Source organism: Lepisosteus platostomus, chromosome 1 (genome assembly GCF_059453375.1).
Source record: "Lepisosteus platostomus isolate fLepPlt1 chromosome 1, fLepPlt1.hap1, whole genome shotgun sequence".
NCBI lineage: Eukaryota > Metazoa > Chordata > Actinopteri > Semionotiformes > Lepisosteidae > Lepisosteus > Lepisosteus platostomus.
In genome coordinates, this window is record NC_142611.1 from 73,933,230 (window position 1) to 73,959,768 (window position 26,539).

At 34.6% G+C, this 26,539-nt stretch overlaps 1 protein-coding gene across 1 annotated transcript in view; it reads left to right on the forward strand.

Annotated features, from left to right (window-relative positions):
* Positions 1–26,539, forward strand: part of fat4 (FAT atypical cadherin 4) — a 96,666-nt gene that overhangs the window by 35,653 nt on the left and 34,474 nt on the right. The window contains exons 2-6 of the mRNA XM_088637488.1: positions 14,928–15,059; positions 17,871–18,132; positions 18,510–18,860; positions 21,524–22,446; positions 23,444–23,618. Of these exons, the coding sequence (XP_088493614.1) occupies positions 14,928–15,059; positions 17,871–18,132; positions 18,510–18,860; positions 21,524–22,446; positions 23,444–23,618 (1,843 nt within the window). The remainder of the gene's footprint in view (positions 1–14,927; positions 15,060–17,870; positions 18,133–18,509; positions 18,861–21,523; positions 22,447–23,443; positions 23,619–26,539) is intronic.

A 26,539-nucleotide genomic window follows, 5' to 3' on the forward strand; every position in this document is an offset into this window, starting at 1 on the left:
GAAAAAAACAATGCTCAAAACTGATCATATTTAACCTAATTTGAACATTAATGTTCTGTTGTATGGTATTATGCAGTTTTATATTGACACAATCATCCCATGATGATTTTCAGTTATTGCTGTATATTTAAGTATTTTGTTTTACTTTACACTATAAAAGCAAGGCTTCAGTCTTAAGAAGGAGAAACATTGTATTCAGTTATTTGTAAGTACATGTTTTAAGTGCTGCCTTAAATTTAATGAAGATACCTTAAGTGCAACTGCTTCAGCTTTCAGCAAAAGTCACAGCGGTCTGCACTCTGATGGGCTATTAATCTAGGTTAGTGATTTATGAGCATGAGCTATGATGGATAAGCATATTACTATGTAAGTAAAAAAAAAAAGTTAGAATTGAAATGAATGTAAATGCATTTGAAATTATATATTTTTTCCTTCTTATTTTTCTACGTTAAACAATCAAACTTTAACTTAAACTTTGCTTTAGCAGTGAAACACTGTACCAAGGAAATTGGGTCTATTCTTAATGATGTTAGGTTATGGATAAATTAATTCTAATTTTGAAATCACTCCCTCTTCTTACCAATAATTTAATTCAGCATTGTAATGAGCAGTTTTAATGGGATTACATTACAGTATGTAGATTTTTTATAAGGGCTTGTTTTCATACACCATCTGCTTTTTGTTACAACATGAATAATCTAAGTAAGCACAAGAATCCAGCTTTTTGAAACTGTATGTTGAAGGAAGCTGAAATAAACTTGTTTTGTAATGTAGACTATCCCAAAAGCAAATCACTTTTAATGTAGGAGAATTCAGGTTAGAATGGCCAACATTTAGCAAAGTTACTGCTAATTATGGTGTAGAGGAGGTCACAATCATTTTTAAAGTAATCAAAAAAGAACGTTACTTTCCTAAAGTGAAACTAAAGATGAGAATCCAGTGTTCACGTTATTCCAACTGTACAAACAGATTGGACTGTACAGTTTGTGTGGATTAAATATATTGCTTAAAAGCACTCGTACCAGTCTTAGTTTCAGCTGTTTGAGCCTGTGTGGGGGGGAGGTGCTGAATAGTCCTGTCTCTGAGAAGATCATATGTGACATGGTAAGCCTTTTAACCCCTCGACAGCCCCTCTATAATCCCTTTGCTCTGTTGATTGACAGGCTCCAGACACAGGATTAATGTGGTTTTCTGCATGAAGTGCCACTTTACTCTAATGTAACTTTTCGGCGGTTTTACTGGCAACATCAACCCTTAGCCTTTGGATTGCCCCTGCTTCAGCTTTCAATAGCTCTTTATAGCAAAAGGGTGTATTGCATACCATAAATTAAACCTCATTGTTCCACAACTGAAATCTCCTGTTTCCCAGAATTCGTTTTTTTTAAAGAAAAGTGTTTTTGTTTTCCGTTTCTTTCAGGGAGATAACAACAACTGACATGCCATCACAAATGACAGCTGAACCTTTACATGTCAGTACAATGTTAAAAATAACCTCAAAATAATTTGTATGGCTTTTCTAATACTGCAGAATTTATGTTGTCAAGTATATCAGTGCAATGCTTTTCTAAAGAAATTAGTGGAAGTTTAGTTTTTAATTTGTGTTAGTAAAATAAATTAGTCCATGCCCAATTTTTCCTAGGAAGCCTTATCAGTATGTCTTTGGATAGTGGGAGAAAACTGGAGCACCCAGCAGAGACCCACACATAGTTCCCTGTGTATATGAGAAGTTTCCTGGAGAAGGAGATGTTCTATTTCAACAATCAATGTATTAGTCCATAGAAACCAAAAGGCAATGTCAGAACAAGTCAGAGGACTGGCTTGCTAGGCCAGGACTATCCATCAGACCTGTCTTCGTGACAGATGCAGTGACCCCAACATGAAAAACCCCAGGATGGATCCTGTATTAGTAGCTACCTGTTGACATGAACATGTGGTGCATGCTCAGATACCATGAAAGACACAAGTAATTGGTTTATTCCATGCTGAAAAGAGAAAAAAGAAAACTAAGTGCTTCAGCCGTGGAGCCTTCTTCAGGTGATACCTGGAGAAGGCTCCACGGCTGAAACGTTGTATCTCTCTCTTTTCAGCATGGACTAAACCAATTACTTGTTCCTTTGCAGCCTACGCATGCTGACACAGCTACCCACCTGAACTACCATGATAGATAGACATGTTGACAGGTGAGAGAAGAAATTACCACCCTGGTGGAGTGGTAGAATGGGATGATGTAGAGAAGAATCTTACTGCTCATTAAGTGATGCATTGATGAAGTCCTTGGGAGGGTGATTTTTCTTTTTCTGCATGCCAAACTGAAAGTGTTCATTTTCCATGAGGACAATGCAAGACCACACAGTGTTTGGGTTACAATGGCACAATTTCAAGAAAACAATGTCTAGACCTTGGCATGACCATCTTTTTTCCTGACTTGAGTCTTGGGGACCACCTTGTCAATGTTATCAATAGGAATGAGCTTAGGCTGGAGAACCTATGCCAGTTGCGTGCAGCTAGTGATTGAACATTCAGCAGCAATCTGTCTAGATGATGAATAAATGTCAACATCGTTACTGTAGGTTTGTGTGTTAATGCTCAGGGAGGTCATACCTGTAATGTAAGATAATGTTTTTATTTTTCCACTTTGTCAGGTTTCGTGCTGAAAACACGATTCTTTCATTGATGTGTTATGTTTGCTCACATTTTCTATGGTTTTGTTTAATGTTTGTGTTTAAAATATCAGATGAAATCCATTAGACCTAAGAGTTGCATTTCTTTTATGATTCAATATGCTGTAGCTCTTTATCTTGGCATAGTAAACTTTTGTCTGCATATTCTACCAAAATATTTACTTATGCAGTGTATTACTTTGAAACACAATGAAGTACTAGGCACAATGTTAAGATTTTTTTTCTAATCATCTACAAGTAGATACAGTGTATAACTAAATAAAATCATTTAAATCATACTACACAAGTATTCTATAAGTGTAAACATAGAGGTCCAAAGGGAAATTTCCAAAGCATGCTTAACATGAACTTCTTAAGAATATCACACCTTTAAAACATATTCAGTCACTTAAAAACAGATTGTAACACAGATCAAGGTGATTGTGAGAAGGGGTTTGTTGGACAAACATGTTTTTGGTCCTCTGAAGGGACCCAGTATTCATTAATGTTAGTTTTGTAAATGTGGACCATTTGAAGGCTGTGTGAAATCCCTGGAGTCCTCAAGCATTTCCGTCAATAATGACTAAGAAACTGCTAAGGGAGATTTGTGAAACGTTAGCATGTCAACAACAGGGCTAGTGTCCTTTTTTCAGTTTATACCATCGATAAGAGGGGGGAGGCAGGGGCTTTTGGAGCTGCAAAGTAGGTGTCAGAACAGAATTAGAGAGAAAATAACAAATGGCACAGTTTTGTTGAACTGAAGACCTGACCCTGGAAAAGTCAGAGATTTAAAGAATGTCACTGCTTTGGGGATTAATGGCGACCTTTGGCCCCACTAAAGTTTGTACAGAATGGAGCATAAACAGCAAATTTTCATAGGTTTAATGGCTTCTAGCAAAAGAAAAGGAGGTAAAAAGAGGAGGAGAAAAAACATGTTTCACTAGAAATATTTGGGGCTGTTTTGTCACTTAAACCTCGTTACAGGGTTTATAAGCAGAAAATTTATTGGAAAAAAGTTCTTGAATTTGAATTGAGATTGATCGTTTTTTAAACTATTCAGCTGCAATCAAGCATGTGCTGAGCCAAACAGAGTAGCCATGAAACAGAATTACCATAAGGCTTTCTAAATGTTTTTTGTATTTTGTGAAAAGCTTGAAGAAAAGGCCCCATTGCTGTAGCCTGTGGTACATCTAAATCTGAAGCTGCTTAGAAGTCTTGGTTGCCAGAAAATACAGCATCCCATTAAAGCTCTTTTCAATAACAAGATTTTTTAAACAACTCTTCCTTGCTTCATCATTTCATAAATCAAAAACAGTTTTGTTGAAAATATTACAGTTATAATATTGCATTTTAATGTGATTTGCATGTTGCAAACATTAGGTTTTCTAATAAGATAAGAAAGAAAGCTACAGTGATTGCATTCATTTTAATGAGAGGTGCAGTTTGTTCAGTGAATATATTCTTGAGAAAACAACAATTCTTATAATAGCAAAATATTTTCGTACATGAAAAATACTATTTGGTTTTGTACACAAAGATGTTAATTGTAGCAAATTGCTCATATTACAATCTCTTAACAACCCAATAGTCTAATGCATTTAACTTGATGTTTTCACTGATATGTTTCAGCTTGTTTTTAACAATACTTTCTTAAAGCTGTTTTATTGGGACACTTTACCTCTTGTCATTTCTGTAGGAGAAATATTCAGTCTAATCATTAACATTTATTTTCAAGATGTATTCAAATTAACCGTGTCTTGCAAAGCACTTCCTGTTGATTACTAAATGGATGAAGTGGCATGCCATGCTTCTTTTCAAACTATTAAGTGTAAGTATTAGGAACTGGAAGTTTATTAATCTAAGAGAGTGCAATCTATTCTTTTATTTTCCAATTGAAGAACTTAACAGTAAATGTGTTGATCCTTCTTTGCAGCATGTCATCTTAAATCTTGCATCATAAATCTTTCACATTGAAATGCACCACTAATTCAGTAATGATCTCTAATACCCAATTACCTGAACCATAGTTTCATTCTTTTAGTAGTCTCATTCTCTTCACTGCTGGAAATCTGACAGTGATTTCCTCCCTAATTAAAAAGGACACCAGTAAACGAGAAACAGCCTCTTTTGAAGCACGGTTCATTATGATTACTAATTCCAGACAATTGCAATCAAAGCAGAAAATGAGTGGAAAATAATACAAATCAAATGAAAAATTAAACAACTGTGAAGAATGGACATGCCTTGATTGTACATTTTGATAACTATGTTATAGTTTCCCCAGTCTTTGAGGCCGCAGTTAGGTTCTTGTGTGGAGACAGTGGTACAGTAAGGTTTGCTTCGGCCTCCCTCCTGGCTCATTAAACAGTCAGAGGCTTGGATTTCTCCTCTTGCAAAACCTCCTGATTAGGTGGCGACTGCTAAGGTTTTCCCGTTTCTGTTTTCAGCAGTTTCCTATAAACACAGGCTGTGGGGTGCCGGTACTTTTCTTGCAGAGACAGTCCTCTTATTAAAGTTTTAATCGTGTTTCCCTCCCACTGACTAATCCACAGGCATTCACCATTCAGAGCTGTAGCCCCCCTCTACACCCAGACTGTGAGGCATGTGGTAGAAATCAGTTCACACCTAGACAACCCTCGCACTCTATCACAGCGTTTTAGCTGCTTTTACTGTCAAAATATGGAAAACACAAATGAAATGATGCTGTAGTGTTTAGCTCTAAGGATATTACATTGTAGAATTGAACAAATTCCTTTCTTTCTGTATTGTATATTGCAAGTTTTGAGTATTATCTCAACACACTGGAAGAAAAAAAATAAAGATTTTGAGCTATCACACTGTAATGTATATGTAATGACACAAGTTCTAATGGGATGTTCAAAGGTTATGCTCTTTTGTATACCTCTATACTTCTTTCCAATCTTTTAACATGTTAGAATAAGCAAAAAAGGATTAATTATAGTTTCAGATTTCCTAGGTTACCAGATTACACATTGAATTTCCATGTGCTTATTTTCCTTTTGTTGGTTTATTTTAATGTGAGTTATTAATCCAAAAGTAATGGTGGAAACCATAAGTTACATATAGGGTAGTGTTTTGTCAGATAAACAGTACATTGTCCACAGCTTTTCATACATTTTGTAACCTACAAAGGAACAAGTAAAGATGTATTCCATGCTGAAAAGAGAAGAAAAGAAACAAAATGTTTCAGCTGTGGAGCCTTCTTTGGGTGTGAACTCTTTTCAGCATGGAATAAACCTTTACTTGTTCCTTTGTGGCCTGTGCGTGCTGATGCAGCTACCTACGTGAACTATTTTGTAACCTATTGCACTTTCTTAATTAACACGCACACATGTTAAATTACAAAATAGACTTTTAGATTATTAGACCAATGCATTGACTTTCTCAGGAATTTCTCAACAATTAGACACCAGCCCAAGGACACATGTGGAAACTATGTGGAAGTGCTTTTAAATGTTTGAAATAAATTCCTGTTTGTAAAATGACTTGAATTCTTATGTTGTGTATGTTTGTATATCCTATTTTTATTCTTTTTGTATCCAAAGGACAATGTTAGAAGATGGTGATGAGATTGTAGTGTGGTTCACTTTGATCTTTAAGTTAATCATTCCCTTTCTTGTGTACTGAAGATGACTGTATCCAAAAAAATATAACTTATTTCATTTCCATGTAAAGGTATTCTGAATTCCAAATGTTCTTCTTGTTGTGGCTATGACTAGCTGGACCTCAGTTTTAAGTCTTGATAGTTGTTCAGCAACAGTTTAACATCAGTGCATATTTGTTTATGCTGGTTGTCAGGACATTTTCATTGTTTACAAATATGTATAATATGTGAACCACAATAGTAAACTTTGGCAGTCAGATGGCATTAAATGTTATGGGATTCCACTGTCATAATGTTCAAAATATGTTTGTGATCAGTAAATAAAACCCCATCTGAGATCAGTAAAATGAAATTCTTAATTATCTTGGTTTGAATTGTTCTTGGGCACAAAGAAAGAAGATTATGAAGAGACAGTAAATGTTCTCTGAAAATCATACTTTTAAATCAAATAAATTACATCAGTTAAAATGTATATTTTCTTCTTCTAATAAGTATTAATAATTCTTTGGCAAAATGTATACTGTAATTAATCTTGTAAAATCATTTTGACATTGTAGGGGAGGTATCTTGTAATATAGCTTTATTATAAAAAAGTCAAGTTCTTCAATTAAAAAAAATGAGTAAAAACATACCAACTGTGTAAAGCACTAAATTGCTACTTACATATACCAGAATCTATCAAACTAAAATCAGTCTTGCTCAGTAGCTGTTATCCTTGGTCCTCCAACCTCTATGCCCTTTGCTGTCTGTGATTAATGCTTTCCATTTTTCACTGACCCACCATAATGCCTAAACCAACTTACAGGAATTTACAGAACATTGTCTAACTCAAGATACTGTAATCTTCTGTTTCAGTGGATTACAATTGGCTTCAGGAAAGGTTATCAGAAATGTTGCTTTTTTAAGTATCTTGTTCTTAAAATCCTGTGCAACATTTATAGGACTGACAGTAGCTATCAAACAGATGCTCTATGTTTTAAAGCCACAGACCTTTTTTTTCCTAATACTCTTGAACTTATGCCCACCAAAGTGAAAGAGACAAACCTTGCATCCCATTTACTGTATGTAGTTGGCAGTTCTTTTCATTTTTCACATAACATCTTACAATAATTTAATACACATTGTATAAAATGATTTAAATAGTTTATAAATATACCAAAGATAAAAGTAAAATGGATATTTTTGCAGCATGATTAATTTTTTGTGTAAAACAAGTGTTTTGCCTGGATCAATTTCATATTTCAGTTTCGTACATGGCTAAAAAATAACTTTAGTCTACAAAGTAATTCCAGATTGAATTCTGCACAGGATAAACTCACTACACACAGCAGCTGAAATGCTTCTCTGAGACGTAGTGATTCTCTTTATTAAAACCACTTGTCCAGTGTTGACTTTTTCTGCATTGTTGGTTACATAATATGAGGTGCTTTGTGATTGTCCACAGGCACTCTGAGGGAAGATTTAGACTAAGGGAGGGAAACTTATCCTCACTTTTTTTGACACTGGCTTCAGCTGGCATGACTCCAGCTTTGTCTGCTCCTCAGGCTTTTCCACATCCCAGGAAGGACGTGTTTGTATCTCTAGAGCGCATGTTGCTGATGGGTTGAAAACGTTTTGTGGTCTAAAATTAATAAATGTAATTACCTTTGTCTGACAAATCAAGCTAATTGTGATTGCATACGTGTAAAAAACATGGACAGCAGATAATTTATTTCAGAAGCATTGGTTTTATTATTTGCTTATGTTTCCCTTGCTTAAAAATGGAGCTGAAATGGTACTTAGAATTGTGTGTTTGACCTGTGAAACCCAAGGGTGCTTAAGCTAACATCACCATAAATCTTTTGGAAAATGGCTTGACATTATATCTAAACAGTTAAATGAGTAAGGAAGAAATGAAGGAGACTGAAGATGTGAAATAAAGATGGTCTTTGTCTTCAAGTTTGAGTCAAGGGGAATCAATTATCCTGCAAACACAGTCATATTACTGTATGTGAGGCTTTTATTTTTTTAGAGATATGTTAGGTCATCAGTCAAGTGTGCAACATTTGTGTCACACACTTTTAAGTTAAGCAATACACACATAGTTAAGTGATGCTCTTTTATGGTCTGATTGGTGCCTGTTAATATATACATTCATTGAGGAGGAAAGTTGCCTTTTCATTCTGTGACTGCCATATCTCAGAAGAAAAACAAGTTATTGTATTGTTTCGTGTTCTTTTATATTCCTGAAAAGTCCCATCGTGTTTATTTTTGAATGTTTGTATCATGCCACTGTATATAAGCTGTAGCCTTTGCCTTTGTTAAAAAGCTTAAAACAATTTGATGCAATTAAATGCAGTTTTAATATGTGTGTATACAGTATATATATTCACAGCATTCTTTGTTTCATAATGCAGGCTCAATCTGTGCACTATTTCTGAAACGAAAATAATGTAATTTAAATATTTAAACTGCAATATACAGTAAATATATATATAATTTTACTCATTTGGCCATTAGCACTCTGACTATAAACAACTGCTTAATTGAAAAAGTGAATGTTTTTTGCTTTATAATATAAACAGAAGAAAATCCAACAACCTACAGTATAGGTCTATCTGTTTTGCAATACTTAATTAAAATGAATTTGTTATGAAACCTAATAACGTATTCCTTTGTACCCTGGTAAATGGTTACATTCTGCGAATCATTAGCTACCTGAGGGGTTAGATCCTTTGCCCAGTCTGTGAAAGGAAAGTCAATAGAAAACTTGGCTTCTGTGTTTACAAAAAATACGATCAATATGAACATTATTTATTCCATCCATTTTCTATCTTACAATTCAGGGAAGTGAGGGGACCAGAGTCTATCTCAGTAAGAAACGTGCATAACGCAGGGTACACCCTGGGTGTGATGCTAGTCTCACTCAGGGCACACACAGATGTAGACATGCACACACCTTGGGCCAATTTTCCCAGTAGCCAATTAGACAATTAACAGTGTCTTTTGACTCTGGGAGGAATCTGGAGTGCCTGGACGAAACGCATACTAACATAGGGAGAACATACAAACTCCATGCAGATAGCACCCCAGGTCTTGAACTGAACACAGTCTCAGTGCTGTGTGGCACAATGCTAACCACTGCACCACCATGCTGCCCACGATTTCTCAGATAATTATAATCTTATTTTAATATGCCTTGGTTCGGTTAATCATTCTAAAACATGCACTAATGAATGCAAATCTACACCTTAATTACTTAAGCATAATCTAATTGTGCTATTTTTTTAGATCTCTCCTAACTCTGTTGAACAAGAGCTAACATGCACCTGGAAAAGCCATTGCATCTCTGTTATTTTGAATGTTACTTGAATACAAATTTATTCATTGTCTATATGTGGAAAGTTAATACAAATTACTTATAGAAGTAAACATTAAAGATGTTTTAAAGCACAGTACATAAACGTTATACCCAGTGACTGTCACTAAATGGTTGCAGCAGATGACTGTGTAGACTATGCATTCAAGCAATGATAGTATCCCTTAAGCTACCAGGAAGGTGAACAAGAAAGGTACAATTCAACCTCAGTTATAAATGGAAAGAAGGTACGTTACATTTTCAATTTTAATGGTAGTCTGTCAGTAGATCTTCTGGTTAATCTCTCAAGGTCAGGCAGGCATGCTGTAATTTTTTTAACCCAGACCCACACCAGATTTCTCTCACTTCCAGAGGTTTCTAGAACAGTCCCAGTTTTCTCCTTCCACTTAAGCCTTGTCTTATTTTTGATCATGGTTTGCTTTGCATGAAAGCCTTAAGTTGCAAATAAATATGTCACATGTCAAAGACAGGCCAGGAATGTAACTTTAAAAGCATATGTTTTCATGGTTTTAAGACTGAGTTTGTTTGCTGGCATTAGTAAAATATTTTTTTTTCACATTTTATTTGTAGCCAATGTCTGAGTCACTTTAGCACTAACGGCCTTTGGCTTTACACTGTAATGAAGTGCTATATCTGTAACAGATGATGTGAACCATAGTTCCCTCTACATTAATGCCATCTACTCACTGCCTCTCAAATATTCTTGCAATTTTTTCCACAGAATATTTTAAACAATTTCTATTCATTTTAAGTCTAGTTTTAAAAAGGAAGTCTGGAAAATAAATTGTTTTTTGAACTAAAAATAAATGTTATGATCAGTCTGCTACTAAATAGGTAGCATAATACTTGACTTTGATATGCAGACATTCAGACTCAACCCACCAGCAATTTACATTTTAAGAATAAAACCATCACATTGTATCCAAAGAGTTTGATGGTATGGTTTTCAATGGACTACATTCATTCATTCATGTGTAATGCACATTCCTTGAACTGAAATTTTCTTTTTATTGATGTACTGGAATGATATATAATGTATTACATTATTACTACAGTTATGTACTACAATTATTACATGTACTGAAACTCTGGACACTTATTTCTGTACAGTAGTATTTTTGAAGAATGCTTACATATTTAAAACAAGAAGATTAATATGAATATAGACCAAAAGAGCTTACTTGGAAGAAAGGGAGGTTTTAAATAATGCACCTGATATTTATGATGAATTAATTTATAATAATTATATAATGTAATTTTTATTGAATTATATAATTCAGATTTTCAATTAATCAGCCTTTGTTGATCCACTGTTGAATAAATGTCTTGCATTCTTAAAGAACGTTTTCCTGGTGGGTTTTGATCTCCTGAGTTCCAGTTAAGTAATGTATTTTCTTAGTGCAAGGGTGATCTGTTCTTCTTACCGTATAAGGTCTTCTGATAATAATGTCCCTTGTTCTTGTTGTCACTTTAACCTATTATATTATTCTAACTCCTAGTCGCCTGCACTTTCTGCATTGTTTTTTGAATCAATGTCCAGATTTCATATCTATAAGTTTGCACAGGCATCTCACATTTGTCAAAGATTTCCCTTTCATGTCACAAGATTTTAGATAGATACTTTGTTGTCCACTGCTGTGGAAATTTGTCTTTGGCTTCTCCCACAGTAGTAAAAAAACACTCAAGCAAAACATCTCCATCTGAATCATAGTTTTCAACACCACTCCAACCCGTTATTGCTGTGCTTTTTCTTTCACACTTTAGCTTTTCTGTTACTGATATCTTATAGTTCAGATACTCTTCAGTTTTGACCTCTTCTAACTCGATGCATTTAGTTTACTTTTGCTAGAGAAGTGCATGTAAATGTTTTGTAAACCATCATTTTAGTTTGTGGAAGGTTAATTTCTTGTTCTGCTCTGAAAATGTGAATACAACTAATTAAATTGTCTTTCTACCTCCAGACAATCCATGGTATTCAATCCGCTTTGTAATTCTAGTTGAATCCAAATTATTTTGTTGCTTTTTTTTTCTTCTGTAGTTTTGCGACCTTATCATATCCCTTTATTTTAACAAATTAAATTAAATTTGAGGGTGTAATTAGAGTACTGGGATATGAGACTGAACAGCATTTTCTATTTGGTCTGTTTGTTTACTATAGGAATAAAATTTGGGAATTGCTCTGGCCAGGTAAAGTGATGAAAGTCTGTGTTAAATTCCTCAAATGAGTCATACATTGTCTGCCTAGTGCCTAGTTATTTCACAAGGGATTCCTACTATTTTAGCCAGTCAGTGAAATCCTTAGATGACAAGGTAGCTCAGTTGGTAGAACAGTGGCCACAATTTTTTTTTAAAAAGATAGGTGAATATAACTACTAACTTGCTTTGTTGCAGAAATCATAATGTAGATAATTAAAAGTCTGACACTAAAAGATTAAAATATGCCATATTAAAACAGTCCTGTTCTGGGATTATAGAGAAAAATATACATTAAAAATTAACAATGCTCTGGTAAGTTTGTATTTAATGATTGCAAAGATAGACTTTTTTTCATTTGAGATTTACAGATTTCCCATTTAAAACAAAGTAATCTACAAACTTTAAAAAAAAAAAGTTAATACTGTAAATGCAAAGATATTGACCATATCCAATATCCTAGCATGTCCATTGTGCTTCTTACAAATAGAGTTAAAAACAGTTATCTGCTCTATATTGTAAAATTATTGAATGCGTAAAAGTATTTTCCAAAGAAACTGATACTGTAGTCGGAAGCAGGTGTCTGCTTTAATGGCATAGTCAGGTTAAAGGTGGATCTGAGGACAAGAGGTAGATTTAGGGCCAGTGGATGCACTTTCATGTGATATAATTGTTTGCTATGAATGTAGGCTGTCACTAAGGTTTGAGGCTTTTTAAATACTTCAGTTTGGAAAACCCATTGCATTTTTCAATATAGGGAGATGTACTGTAATTCATTTGTGATTGTTCTGATAAGAGTGATATGTAAGTGCCTTATCACCATTCAAATTAACGTCTGTCATATTTGGCAAGATACTGTCAACACATTGAAAATAAAGTGGAATAAAAAGCAAAATCAATATTCTTTTCACCATCTTAGGCATTATGGTTGACAATGCAGAGATATTACCTGTTTCTAAATCTTTTATATGGTATAAATAATGGAACTACAGTGCTACTGAGCAGCTGCACCTTGAAACTGTAGCAGGTGAAATGCAATAGTTTATGTGTAAACCAATGTGTTTCACCTCTACCCACCTGGAGTGTACATTCTGAGTGACAGGTATAGTATAGAACAAGCTCTCTTCATCTTCCACTGCCCCTGATCTTGCTCCCTTTTAGCAATGAATTTTTCACCATGCTCTTTGAAATGAATATCTCGGGGGAGGATTGGTAATATAAACTAAAACACAAGGCGTAATTATTTCTCATAAACTCACTTCTCCTAATTAGTTTTATTTGAAAAAAGTGCTGCATTATTTACACATCAAGAGGACAAGAGAGTATGATAAATATTCATTGTATATTGACTTTGGATGCTCTCTCTGCACTTCTAGCTGTTCTGAGCTTATGTCTGCATTATACATGGATTTTGGTTTGTAGTAGTCCAATGCAAATCTGATACATCTTCTTCCATAATTATGCTCATTAAAGATAGCCACATCCCATCTGAAATATATATACTGTACTGGAAGAATCTGCATTAAGTCTATCGTGAAAATGATTAAAGTTGTACATAACTGTTCACAATATGGGTGACCTTTTTTTTTTATTTTAGTTTTAACTACTCCATGAAAATATTTTTTTCAAAAATATTAAGGAAAATAAATTAAAGTATGCTCCAGGATTCTAGATGAAACTTCTGTATAGGCTTTCAAAATAGCTCTCATAGATGTGCTTGACACATTTTTTAGAGAAAAAAGCATTTTTTCAATATTTTTCATTTTCCAGAGCTGACTGCATAAATTGAGACCATGTACTGTAAGTTGTAAGTCAATTGTATTTTAGTCACTCAAGTAACATTTTGTACTCTGTTTTAGATCAATAATCTACAACAGATTTAGATTAATAATCCACAACAGATCAATTACAATAATTATAGTTACAATATTCTGATGTTTTTATACCAGCAGAAATAAAATGTTAAATGAGAAATGAGGGTATCTGATCTGCATATAAAACATTTTAACACTTGAAAACATATTACAATATAATTAAATAATAAAATAAATGAAAGCAGAGTTATTATACTATTTTAATAATTTGATAAGAATGATACTGTCCCTTAATTAATTAAGATGACCTAAAGTACAGACTAGACTTAAAAGTTTGTCCTTTCAGGCACTTAAATAAAAAAAAAGATTATCTCCTTGGTGGTCCTACCAATCTGAAAGTCTATTGTCTATTTAATAAGTACTTAGGAAACCTACTGTTTGTTTGAACATTGTCATTGTGCACTTAAGGCAGCTGTTTTTTTCCTATAAAAAATGTCATTTACTGCCCAGACAAACTGCAAAGTACAAGAAACAGCACTAATGTTTCAACATAGTATCTTTAAAGCTTGGAATTACTGTAATCAGTGACAGCAATGATAGGCAACATTGTGCATAGACCTTTCAAACACAGCGTCTTTTATTTATAAAGCCCATAAACAATAAATGCAGAAAAATGTTTGTTTATGTTTTGAAACTAGAGTTCCCTGGTGCTTTAAAAATGTTTATTTACTTCAAGAGACATTAAGGGATAAAATTAAAAATTCAATAACCTCATCACCAAATGCTGTGATTTTGGGTCAGTCACTAATGCATAAACATATTGTAAGGACTTTTACACCGTTTCATCTTTTTGACTGACAGCATTTAATGTTTGAATGATGTAACTTAAGCCTTTGGCAGTCCGACATCACATTTGGGAATAGTTCTGATGGTAGATCAGTGGATGTAATCCAATGTAAACTAAACTTTGATCACTGGAAATCATTTAACATCAACTGCTCCAATAAATTGTATTTATGCTTTGGAGTCCAACATATATAAATACATTATTCAGTTTTGTTGTTGGAAAAATGAAATGTTGTTTAAAAAAGTAAGCCTTACTTTTGTAAAATTTCCATCACCCACATGTTTATAATCAAATGATATACTAGATATTAGTAACAGCTAAATGCTTTGTGATAGTGAGAAGTGTAAGAAGGATGTTTTAAAAGTTCTTAAGCACTACACCAGGCATTTTTTCTTAACAGCTCTTGTGATTTCTTTCCCTCTGTTCCCAGGTGGAAATAACACTTCAGGATGTCAATGACAACCCACCTGTGTTTCCAACTGATATGCTTGATGTAACAATTGAGGAGAATATTGGAGATGGATTTAAGATAATGCAGTTAACAGCTACAGATGCCGATGAGGTATACATTTCTCTTTAAATCTAATGCTACCTCTCTCAGGTCTTCTTTAATGGTTTACCAAGACCATTTCCTTGTTGTATCTTTTAGTAAAGTTTTGAAGAAGCAAGTGTACAGTAATATAATACAGACTTGATATAGAGTGTCATTAATGCAAGCATTATTAGTTGTGTAGATCAGTTAAGATGTTTAGATTCAAAGGTTAATGGCCCAGACCAAATATGCTCTAAGTGTATATCCTTTGTCTATCCACCTAAGGTGAATGTTTATTATTTTGATGTTTTTATAACATGCAATTCTTGTTCTCTTTCTGTCCCCTTTATGGAATCTGTAATGTTTCATTCCATAGTATTTCAACCATGGTACTTTAATTGAGGCCTGCAACTACAGTTTTATATTAGTCAGTTTCTTGTACAGTATCCTGTGGTTTCACTACTCTCACTACTCTCTTTATTACTAGTCCTGTGCTACTTAAAACAGGTACAGTAAATATGTCTAATGGTATTACCAGTCAGGGTCTGTGTAATTAGTACTTTAAATAAAAATACAAATTTTAAAAAATAATCTTCTACAGAAAAAAAAAAAGGTCTTACCCAGCTAATGTATTTTGCAATTTTAAGACACAAACTTGATTGTTTTTGAAAAACTTAATTGCTACAACTAAGCAAATAATATCCAAATTCTTCCAGTCTGTTGTTACCCGAGATGTCTGGAGGCCACAGTGCAAGAAGATCAAGATGAATAAGCAACAATCGAGTCTTCACATTGTGTATATAGTCCCCTCGCGTCCATTGTAGTTCACATTACCTCATTGACTTCATTGTAGATTAGAAAAAGACTCCATCTTACAATTCAGCAGGATGAGGACATAAAATCTACAACAGAGGGAAAATTTTGAAGCCCAAATGTCTCACAGGCGTATAGTTATTAATCGAGCCAACAATATGTGAAGGCTTTCACAAGAACTAAAAAATGAAGGCCACTGCAGTAAAAGATTAGCAAAGAAACTGCATGAGAGTATGTGCACAAATTATTTACAGTCATTTAAACGGAGACAGATTTTATTACTAACCCATTACCTCACCACTTGCTGAAATTATAATGTAAGAAAATGCAGTGTTGTTTAATGCATTAAAGTGAATTCACCAGTGAATGGTAAGATACAGTTTACAGATTACTAAATCATATGACGTTCTGTTATTTTTAATCTGCATAAATAAAACTAAGTTTGCAAAAGTAGTGGGTAAGGTGTCACAGGGGGTTCTTACTGTAAGTTTCTCAACTCTGTTTGATGAGACCATAGCTGAAAATGATTTTCTTTCATTAATTGAAAATCACCATAGACTTTGGATATTTTCTTGGTTCTGAAACAAAATGGTAGCCATCAATGAGAATGGAGACTAAGTTAAATATAGTACCTTTAAATAGCCACTTGTGTTCTGAATTGCAGTGTAGCATAATGTACCATTAAAAACCTTTGTGCATTGGAGTTAATAATCTTATTATTAGTTATTATTAGCTGTTCTTTAAGTGAGACATTTATCGCAATAATAAGAAAGAGATTTATCATACATTCATCATACATTGTTAAAACATTTTCAGATCCCTAGATCAATAGATTATCCTGCATTGTCACATTGTCACTGTTACATATTCCAATAAAAATAACTATGGCTTTTCTCACATTTAGAAGTACTGTATGACATTTTTTTTTTTTAAGCATAAATAGCTTCAGGACAAACTCCATTAACCAAATTAATGACATCTCCTTCTAGAGTTGTTTGTCTGACTCTAACATAATCTGTAGGTATTTCTATTTAACAGGAAGTGTAAATGTTCAGTGTCTGAGTAAAGGTCGGGGAATTAGTCCATTTCAAAGCTGATCAGCAAAAGATTTCTTTGAACTTTACCAAATGCATTAATAGGCAGACAGTGTATATTTCCTATGGGAGGGTGTCTGCAATATTCAAAGAAATGCCTTTAATTTCCCCTGGGGTTTTGCAATCACCATCCTGGTGACTGATGCAGTAACCAGACAGATTGAATGAAGAGAGCAGAAATGTCTACACTGAATAGCACAATACATAATTTTACTAAGATGTTAAATACACCACAATACCCTATTAAAACGTTTCATTCTTCTTCATTGTGCACTGTTTCTTTTGAAAAGACTCCAAAAAATGTCTTTATGGAACATTTTTAATTATTAATAAGATAAAGAAGATGATCTGTGTTAAACTTTTCTTTGCAACACAAAACACTTGTTTGTATAGCTGGTCTTTATTAGACATTAGACATGAAATGAAAATAAGGAATATCCAAACAGGCAGCACAATAACCCCACAATAAATCCCAGATCCTTTAGTCCTTTGCAATTCCTGACGTACTTATGTTATAGTTATCTCTCCATTTTCTAACCACTTTATCCAATACAGGGTCATAGGGAGAGTCAGAACCTATCCCAGCCAGTGGATTCCAATCCATCACAGGGCAGACACAAACACAATCACACCAGGGCCAGTTTTTCCAGACGCCAATTAACCTTCCAGAACAGTATGTGTGTGGAAACCAGAACACCCAGAGGAAATCCATGCAAACACAGGACGAAATCCATACAGATAGAACCCCAGGTCTATAATTTAACCCAGGGCCCCAGCACAGTGAGGCAGCAACGCTAACCACTGTGCCATTATGGCACCGTCACATTTGTAATGATAAGAATAATTATGATTAATAAAACTAATATGATTATTAGTTGCTTCTTTGCAGAATAAAAGTATATAGAAAACATTAAGCATTTCATTTTGTTTCCAGGGACCAAATGCACTTGTGACGTACACAATAATAAGTGGAGCAGATGACAGTTTCCGCATTGATCCTGAATCAGGAGACTTGATTGCCACCAAACGTTTGGACAGAGAAAGGCGGTCAAAATATTCACTGCTGGTTCGTGCAGATGATGGCAAGCAATCTTCAGACATGAGAGTAAATATCACAGTCAGTGATGTAAATGACCATACTCCTAAATTCTCCAGGAATGTTTACTCCTTTGACATAGCAGAGGACACAACACCAGGTAATATCAAAATAACTTTATTATACAGCTTACTTATATGTATTTTTTTCAATACAATAATAATAATGAAAATTCTGGATGAAAAGCACTAAAATCTCAATTTCATCTTTCATGCATTAATGGAGGTTAGTGGTATCATGATATACTACTGTATATGTAACCAGAGTGCGTTCCCCAGACAGACCTCTATTTTATGGATTGTACCTTTCAATTCTTGATCTACAGTACATTCTCAGAAGTGCTTTAAGGTAAGAATTTGTCCACAGATTTGGGACTTCCCTCATATGGTTTTTGTAAAGGAGTCACTGATATACTGTACATTTCTGATACAAATAAACACATCTTTCTGAGAAAATGTATCTGACTTTGCCCATCAGGTTCAATAGTGGCAGCTATCCTTGCTAGTGATGCTGATTCTGGCATAAATGGTGAGATCACATACTCCTTGGAGGAGGAAGATGAAGATGGAGTGTTCCTCTTGAACCCTGTGACTGGCGTCTTCAATGTGACAAGGCCTTTGGATTATGAAGCCCAGCAGTATTATGTCCTCAATGTTCGTGCAGAGGATGGGGGAGGCCAGTTCAGCTCTGTGCGAGTCTACTTCAACATTCTTGACATCAATGACAACCCCCCCATGTTCAACTCCACATCCTACAGCACGTCTGTCATGGAAGACCTGCCTCCTGGCTCCAGCATCATCACGATGAAAGCCAGTGACGCTGATGATGGTATGCTCTTAATAGCTGAAACTTAGAGACAGATATGCAAGTAGAACAATTTTTCTTAACTTTTCAACTTGTCTTTTTTATATCCTATAGAGTGGTAGATTCATTAATCATTATGTATTGTTGTTGCTTTCCGAGCAATGTAGATAAGCACCTGATTCTGATTTCATTCTGATTCTGATGGGATTCTGATTTCACCCTAAGATAATTTTTTAACCATTACTTATGGCTATTGTGATATACAAATCCTACAGATTCAGTTATACGTAGCAAAGATAATACACTCTACCTTCCTCCATTCATGATGCAGTGACTGCTTCTGGGTTTATTTAATTTGATTTAATTTCTAATAATTGAGTTGATAAATAATAATTGCGTCTCATTATAGTGTAATTGTGTTTGCATCTATTAATGGGACGGACTGATGTGGCATTTCAAAGTTCTGTGCGAGCTTTATTTAAGACAGATTGAATTCAAGCACACAAAACTGCTAAAACATCTGTATTACTTCAAATACCAAACCACATGAAAACCAGATTATAACATCTGTGAACCTTAAAACTGTAAGATAAAAGTGAACACACATTGCATAAGTTTATTACTTTTTAAATGAATATACTGTCTCCCTGAATTACACTTTATATTCTTTGTTGTTTTGACAGTACTTATCAGAAAGTTGTTTCTTCAGTAATTATTAAATATGTAGGGAAACAGTATTTTTATTAGTCTGTGATGTGCAGTGTGATTTCATGCAAAACTGAATGAAGCCCAACAAAACAGTTGGCTTCCAATACATAGCCAATGCTCTATGATACAGGATTATTTTTGTCCTTAACATCAAGAATGAAAAAATAAATCTTATGTCAATGTACAATAAAATGAATAGAGGTTTCATTTTGATTTAAATAATCTGTTGAATAGAACAATTGTCTTTGTCTTCATGATTGTAAAGGATGGAAAGGAAACCCACCTCTTTATATGTTTTTCATATTATAGAATTACTTTGCAAACCAGCTAGTCAAATTATACTGACCGATGTTGGAAAATCTGCATGCCCTGCTAAAATTAGTAAAATGCAGTAACAGTCCTGCCTTTACTTCTGTTTGATAAGCAAAATAATTCCATACAACAATTTGAATGAACTTCAACATCATTTTGTTACTTAATTTTTTTACTTCTCCTCAAGAGAAGCTTGTGGATTTAGATAAATAATGCCCACATTTATTGCTGTGTATCATATCATTGTAGGGAACAAGGCCTTTCTTCTTGTCTCTCCTCCCCACTTGTGTCTGCACATACTGTACTACCCTTTTTAGTATGCCCAAGACCAAAAAATAGTGATTGTTTTCAACCACAAAACACTATTGTTATAGCTTCCTGAACCTTAACCTTACCAAGCAGGGCAGTAGTTCCTATTGTAAATATTGTGTGATAATGGAATGATAATATTATAAGTAGCCTTTGATAAGAAATTGTTTGTGTGTGGGAAAAAAAAATCCATTGGAGGAAGTTCCTACAGTAGCTCAGTTCTTCAAGGACTTCCAATGTGCACTACAGAACTAAAATTTAGTTAAGTAACATATATAAGAGATTTCTTTAGTTACTTCTTAATATCACAATAATCAAGCTGTAAAAATATCAATAAACAGAATGTGAATTATATTGTGTATACTATATATATCATATGCAATACTATTTCATTTATAAAGAATGGTGAAAAGTATCATTTGATCTAAATGTTTTCCACATCTGAATTTGTTCATATCATATTCTCCAAAACTATTCCCTTAAATGTTTTTGAAGTTTTAGACCATATTCCCATAATTTCCATATCAATTAACTTTTTTTTATTTTTTTCACTTGTTTGGCATTTGAGGAATAAGAAAAAACCCAACTGAAAGCTGTTGGGTTTTAATATGTCAACATTAATTTGCATGATCTATACCATATGCACAATTTGTATGCAATCGTCTATGGAAACTGAGAAGTTGTTACATTTTAAATTGAAAATCCAGAAGAGCTATTCCTTGCGTCAGACGCCAGCAGTACATGTCCCCTGCGTAAAAAGAAACCATGTCCAAACTTACTTTGAGATTTACTTACTTTGTTCAAAAACAATTTATATATGTTCACGATACTGTAGACATTCAACAATAACAATGTAAACAAGCTAAATAAAGCTCAACAAACCATACAATAATCCATGAACTAAAATGGTTATTTTACTCTCACAGATTGACTAAATTCCAAAAGCATATACTGTTTAGAGGAGCATTTTCTTATAATTTGTTTGGTTTTTTTGCAAATTTATCTGTAGCTCCTTAGATAATTATTTTAATGGCAATAAACTATGGTGCTTCATCAAAATAGTGTCCAATGACATAAAGAAGGAATTATCAGGAAGTGTATGAGGGACGCAATTAATTGGATTTAATTAAAACTGGCATTAAGATGTGTGCTGTAGGTATACAGTATTTTCCTAAAAAAACATTTTTTTAGCAGAATCTCTAGAATATTTTTTCTTCTGAAAAATTATTTTAGGCTTTGGTTTCTGTCCTGACATGGTCCATATCAAAGCTTCTTGTCTATATCATTTTTATTTTTTTTATTTTTCTGTGTTCATTAATAATGATGTATAATGTATTTCTTTGTTTTGTTGTTTCTAGGTCCTAATGCTCAAGTGATCTACAGTATTGCTTCAGGTGATCCACTGGAACAGTTCACCATAAACAGTGATGGGGTTTTGAAAACCAGGCAACCCCTGGATAGGGAGACTCAGTCCTTTTATAACCTTGTAGTCAGCGTTCATGACCTGGCACTTCTTCCAATGTCAAGATTCACCAGCACAGCTCAGGTCTCCATCATATTGTTGGATGTGAATGATTGCCCACCAAGCTTTACTTCACAGAAAATGACCTATATTCAAGAGAACACCCCTGTGGACACAGTTGTGTTTACAGTCCAGGCCATTGACTCTGACAGTGGACCAAACAGCTACGTTGAGTTCTCACTTCTCAATACTTTAGGTAACAAGTTCAACATCGGGAACATTGATGGAAAAGTTAGACTTACAGGGGAGCTTGATAGAGAGGAACTGTCTAACTATACATTGACCATAGTAGCCACCGACAAAGGAGAGCCACCACTCTCTTCTTCAATGGATGTCACAGTTATTGTCCTGGACGTCAATGACAACACACCCAGTTTTTCTCAAAATATCTATGACCTGGAAATTGCTGAGAACACGCTGACTGGAACAGACCTGATCCAGGTGTTTGCAAATGATGCAGACAAGGGAACTAATGGACAGATTCGATTCTCAATTGTGGGGGGCAATGGGAACTCTGATTTCAGGATTGACTCTGTCACTGGTGTAATCTCAGTTGCTAGGCAGTTGGACCGGGAGGTTGTATCCTCATATTCTTTGGTGGTCCAAGCATCAGATCGTGGAAGCAGCCCAAGGACTGATAAAGCCATGGTTAATATAGAATTACTAGATGTAAATGATTGCATACCTTTCTTTGAACTCTCCCCTTACACCGTAAGTGTTCAGGAGAACATGAAAAATCTACCACATACTGTTTTACAGGTTAGTACATTTTTGCCTCAGTTAATTCACTATTTCCTATTTCTTTACAATGCTTCTACAATACATAGTTAATTCTGAATTTGATTAAAAAGTCACATCAATAAACTTCTAGATGTTTAAGACAACATTCACAGTGAAAATGGTAATTTAGGGAAACCAAATTCCTGTAACTAAAAATAAATCTTCTGTATGTTGCTTATTAATATTCTCTGTGCAATATAATGTATAGGTTTAAAATATGTGTTATCTATATAGTATAGCTGTCACCAGCAACTAAGAACTTTGACATACAGTACAACTATATTGTTTATATTAAACTAGCCACTCTATTAAATCAAGTGAATAATCTAAGAAGTACAGTCCACCAGATGCTGAAGGCAAAATAAAAGTGAGTGTTTGGTCTCTATATACAGAAACAGATTACTGATTAATTGTAGTATTGTGATAATTGCATTTGGTGAAGTAATGAACACAAGGGGAAATTACTGCTTATAAAAAGAAACAAATGAAGTCAACATTGTGTGCTAACTAACTTGCTTGTGAGTCTGAACCATCTACCAGCAAAAGTTAGGAAGTCCCATAGAAGGAAAGTAATTTCTTATTAGACAGCAGAGAATTAACAATCCAGACCTATAAAAGCCCTTAGTAAGTTATGAAACTACCTGTCTCTTATGACAAAGGTAAAATAAATGGTCTTTCCTTACCTTTACCTAATGAAAATAAGCAGCAGCTGCTGGCCTGGGAGCTGGGCCAGCGTCCATGCTTTTACACCACACAAGAGCCCTTCCAAGCTCTAACATGGCAGCTATCCTATGTGTCTTGGTAGCAGGAGTCTAAGAGCTCATGTTGCTTGTGAAGTTAGTAATGAGGTCTGTGGTGCAAAGATTTATGTTCCCAATACAGCCAAGGGGAAGGAAAGAAAAGAAAAAGAACACAAGCAACAATATTTGCTTTGTTAAGACATTTCTTTTCATGTGTTTATTTATAATGTCTCAAGGTTGTCGCCCGAGATGACGACCAGGGATTGAACAGCCAACTGACATATACACTTACAGGTGGGAATGAAGAACGTGCCTTTAGCTTGTCTCCAAGTGGGCAACTGAGCCTTATACAGAGCCTCGACCGAGAAGCAAAGGAAAAATATTCATTGATAATTACAGCCACAGATTCAGGTATGGTCGGTTTTTGAATTACATTGTAAACTATTCTTAAAGCTGATTTTTAACCTTCAGTTGTTTTATATCGGTTGATTATTTTTCTTGTAGAGAAATAGAATGTAATTACACCTATGTTTCTAAATGTATTCCTGAGGAAAACTACATTAAGTTGGCAACTGTGTTTTCCCCTAAGCAGCAATCCAAAATCAAGTTCAAAGGAAATAGTTTTAGAACAGCTGGTAATATATAAACCTGCTATAATATGGTTTACTCTGTGGATATACTGTACCTTGCTTTGTTTACAGTATATCCTCTTCCAATTTATTACATTTCAAGTTTGCTTCATATAGTCCTTGACCAACCTGATATGACTTTCTGAAAAATATCATATGGTCTTTTATTTAAGTTTTCACACTTCATTTGTTGGTAGGAAGAACTCGCATCTCTTTCAAGGCCATATAAAAATGTATCTTGCCTATTCATACATTTATCATCAGAAATAATTTTACATTGCAAGCAAAAGTTTACAAAATTAATGACCTAATGTCCTTGTAAGGTTTTTGAGTTAACGTCTGAAGTATAACTGCAATTTATGGCCACTACTAAATAATGATACAAAAAATACCTGAGCCAGTGGGGTTACAGACCTCCATTAAGGTTTAGTGAACACTGTTAAAGGGAGAAACTAAAATAGCCTGTTTTACATTTGGAAATTGGAACATTCTGAACCCAAATTCAGTGGGTTTGGCATAAAAACTGTATTCCTACCCATTAAATGTTCCACTTAATTCCAAAATGGATTCCACATAATATAAATGTATTCTACAGTTTTATTCTAAGTGAATTCTATGCTTCTCTAAGTCACACATTTTATGCTGCTATGGACATAATTCCATTTTCTGTTTGAAAGATTTTATAAATGTCAGTTACTCGATAAGAATAAAGACATTTCATGTCATTTTATAGCTTTCATATCATACCCCGTGCAATAAAAAGCGTAACATGGCTCTCAACAATTTAAACAATTTTCGCCCCATCTCCAACTTACCTTTTCTTGAAAAAATTCTAGAATGCGCTGTCACATTTCAGTTACATAACCACCTCTTGGCAAAAAACCTTTTCGAACCCCTCTAATCTGGCTTCCATCAACTTCACAGCAAAGTCACTAACAATCTTCTAATAGCTTCTGATTCTGGTTCTCTTTCTGTACTCATCCTTCTTGATCTCAGTGCTGCTTTTGACACTGTTGACCATAACATCTTACTTTCTCGTCTTGAAGACTGTGTTTGGAGTTTCTGACACTGCTATAAAATGGTTCAGGTCTTACCTCACCTATCACTGTCACTTTGTCTTTCTTAATGGGTATAGGTCTGAAATTGGTCTTGTTAAATCTAGTGTTCCTCAGGGCTCAATACTGGGCCCCTTGCTCTTCAGCATTTACACGTTTCCACTTGGTCAGCTTTTAAGATCACATGGCCTCAGCTATCATTTCTATGCTGATGGTACTCAAATATACATCCATACCAAATCTGACACTGATGTGGCTGTCTCCATTCTATCTAATTGCATCTCTGACTTAAAAACTTGGATGACTCAAAATTTCCGTCATCTTAACTGTGACAAGACTGAAGTCATGCTTATTGGCACCCCCCATCATCTTTGTAAAGCCAATCCTGTATCCTTATCTGTGGATTGTACAGTATTTGAGCTTCAGTCTAAATTGAAAAACTTGGGGGTGATATTTGATTCGACCCACATGTGCAGCATATTGTCAAAACATCTTTTTTCACCTCACAAATATCGGCTAGACTACAACCCTATGCTATCACTAACTGTGGCTGAAAAACTGATCAACACATTTGTGTTTTCCCAAATTGACTACTGCAATGCTCTACATGCTGGGGTATCTAAATCTACATTGAACAAACTGCAGTATGTCCAAAATTCTGAGTTTTTGCACTGGAGTTCTTGCACTGGCTTCCTTTCAAATTCCGTGTGGACTTTAAAATCCTCATGCTCACCTATAAGGCTCTGCATGGCTTGGCACCTCAGTACCTGTCTGAACTATTATCGCCCTACTCCCCACCTCGCAACCTTCACTCTTCTAATTCTGGTCCCCTTACTGTCCCCCAAGCCCGTCTACATTGTATGGGTGACTGCCCCCAAGCTCTGGAACTCTCTCCCCAAGGATATCAGAGAGTCACCTTCTCTAAACTCCTTCAAATCCAGACTCAAAGCCTTCTTCTTCAGAAGAGCCTTTACTTAACTGGTTCCATTCTTTACCCCTCTTCTCCTACTATACTTAATACCGCCATCAACGGTCTCCTCTGTGTATTAATTGTGTTTTATCTTGTGTATTCCTTCAAATCCAGACTCAAAGCCTTCTTCTTTAGAAGAGCCTTTACTTAACTGGTTCCATTCTTTACCCCTCTTCTCCTACTATACTTAATACTGCCATCCACGGTCTCCTCTGTGTATTAATTGTGTTTTATCTTGTGTATTCTTTTTGTTATTTGACGTTGTCATTCTGTTAAGCACTTTGAGAAGCCACCTTTAAAGGCGCTATATAAAATTAAGTTTTTTATTATTATTTTTATTATTATTATTATACGTTTATACTGTAAGAAGGAGATTTTCTTTCCCAAGAGTTTCTAAAACACAGAAGTAAATTCACAAGGTTACATTTTATCAATCAACATTTTACCAACATGCAAAATTATCTATCGCATTGTGTATATTCATGATACACACAGGCCTTTCATTACTGGCAGCAAGATTATATTTCTTTTGGCCCTTAGCAATATAAATCTGAAAGTGGTATATACTGCATGTAAAATATTACAATATAAAAAAACAGCAATCAGTGTGCAGCATGAATTACTCTCTAATATTTTCCTGGCATTTTTAAGGCTTAGACAGTAGGGAAAGGATTATCC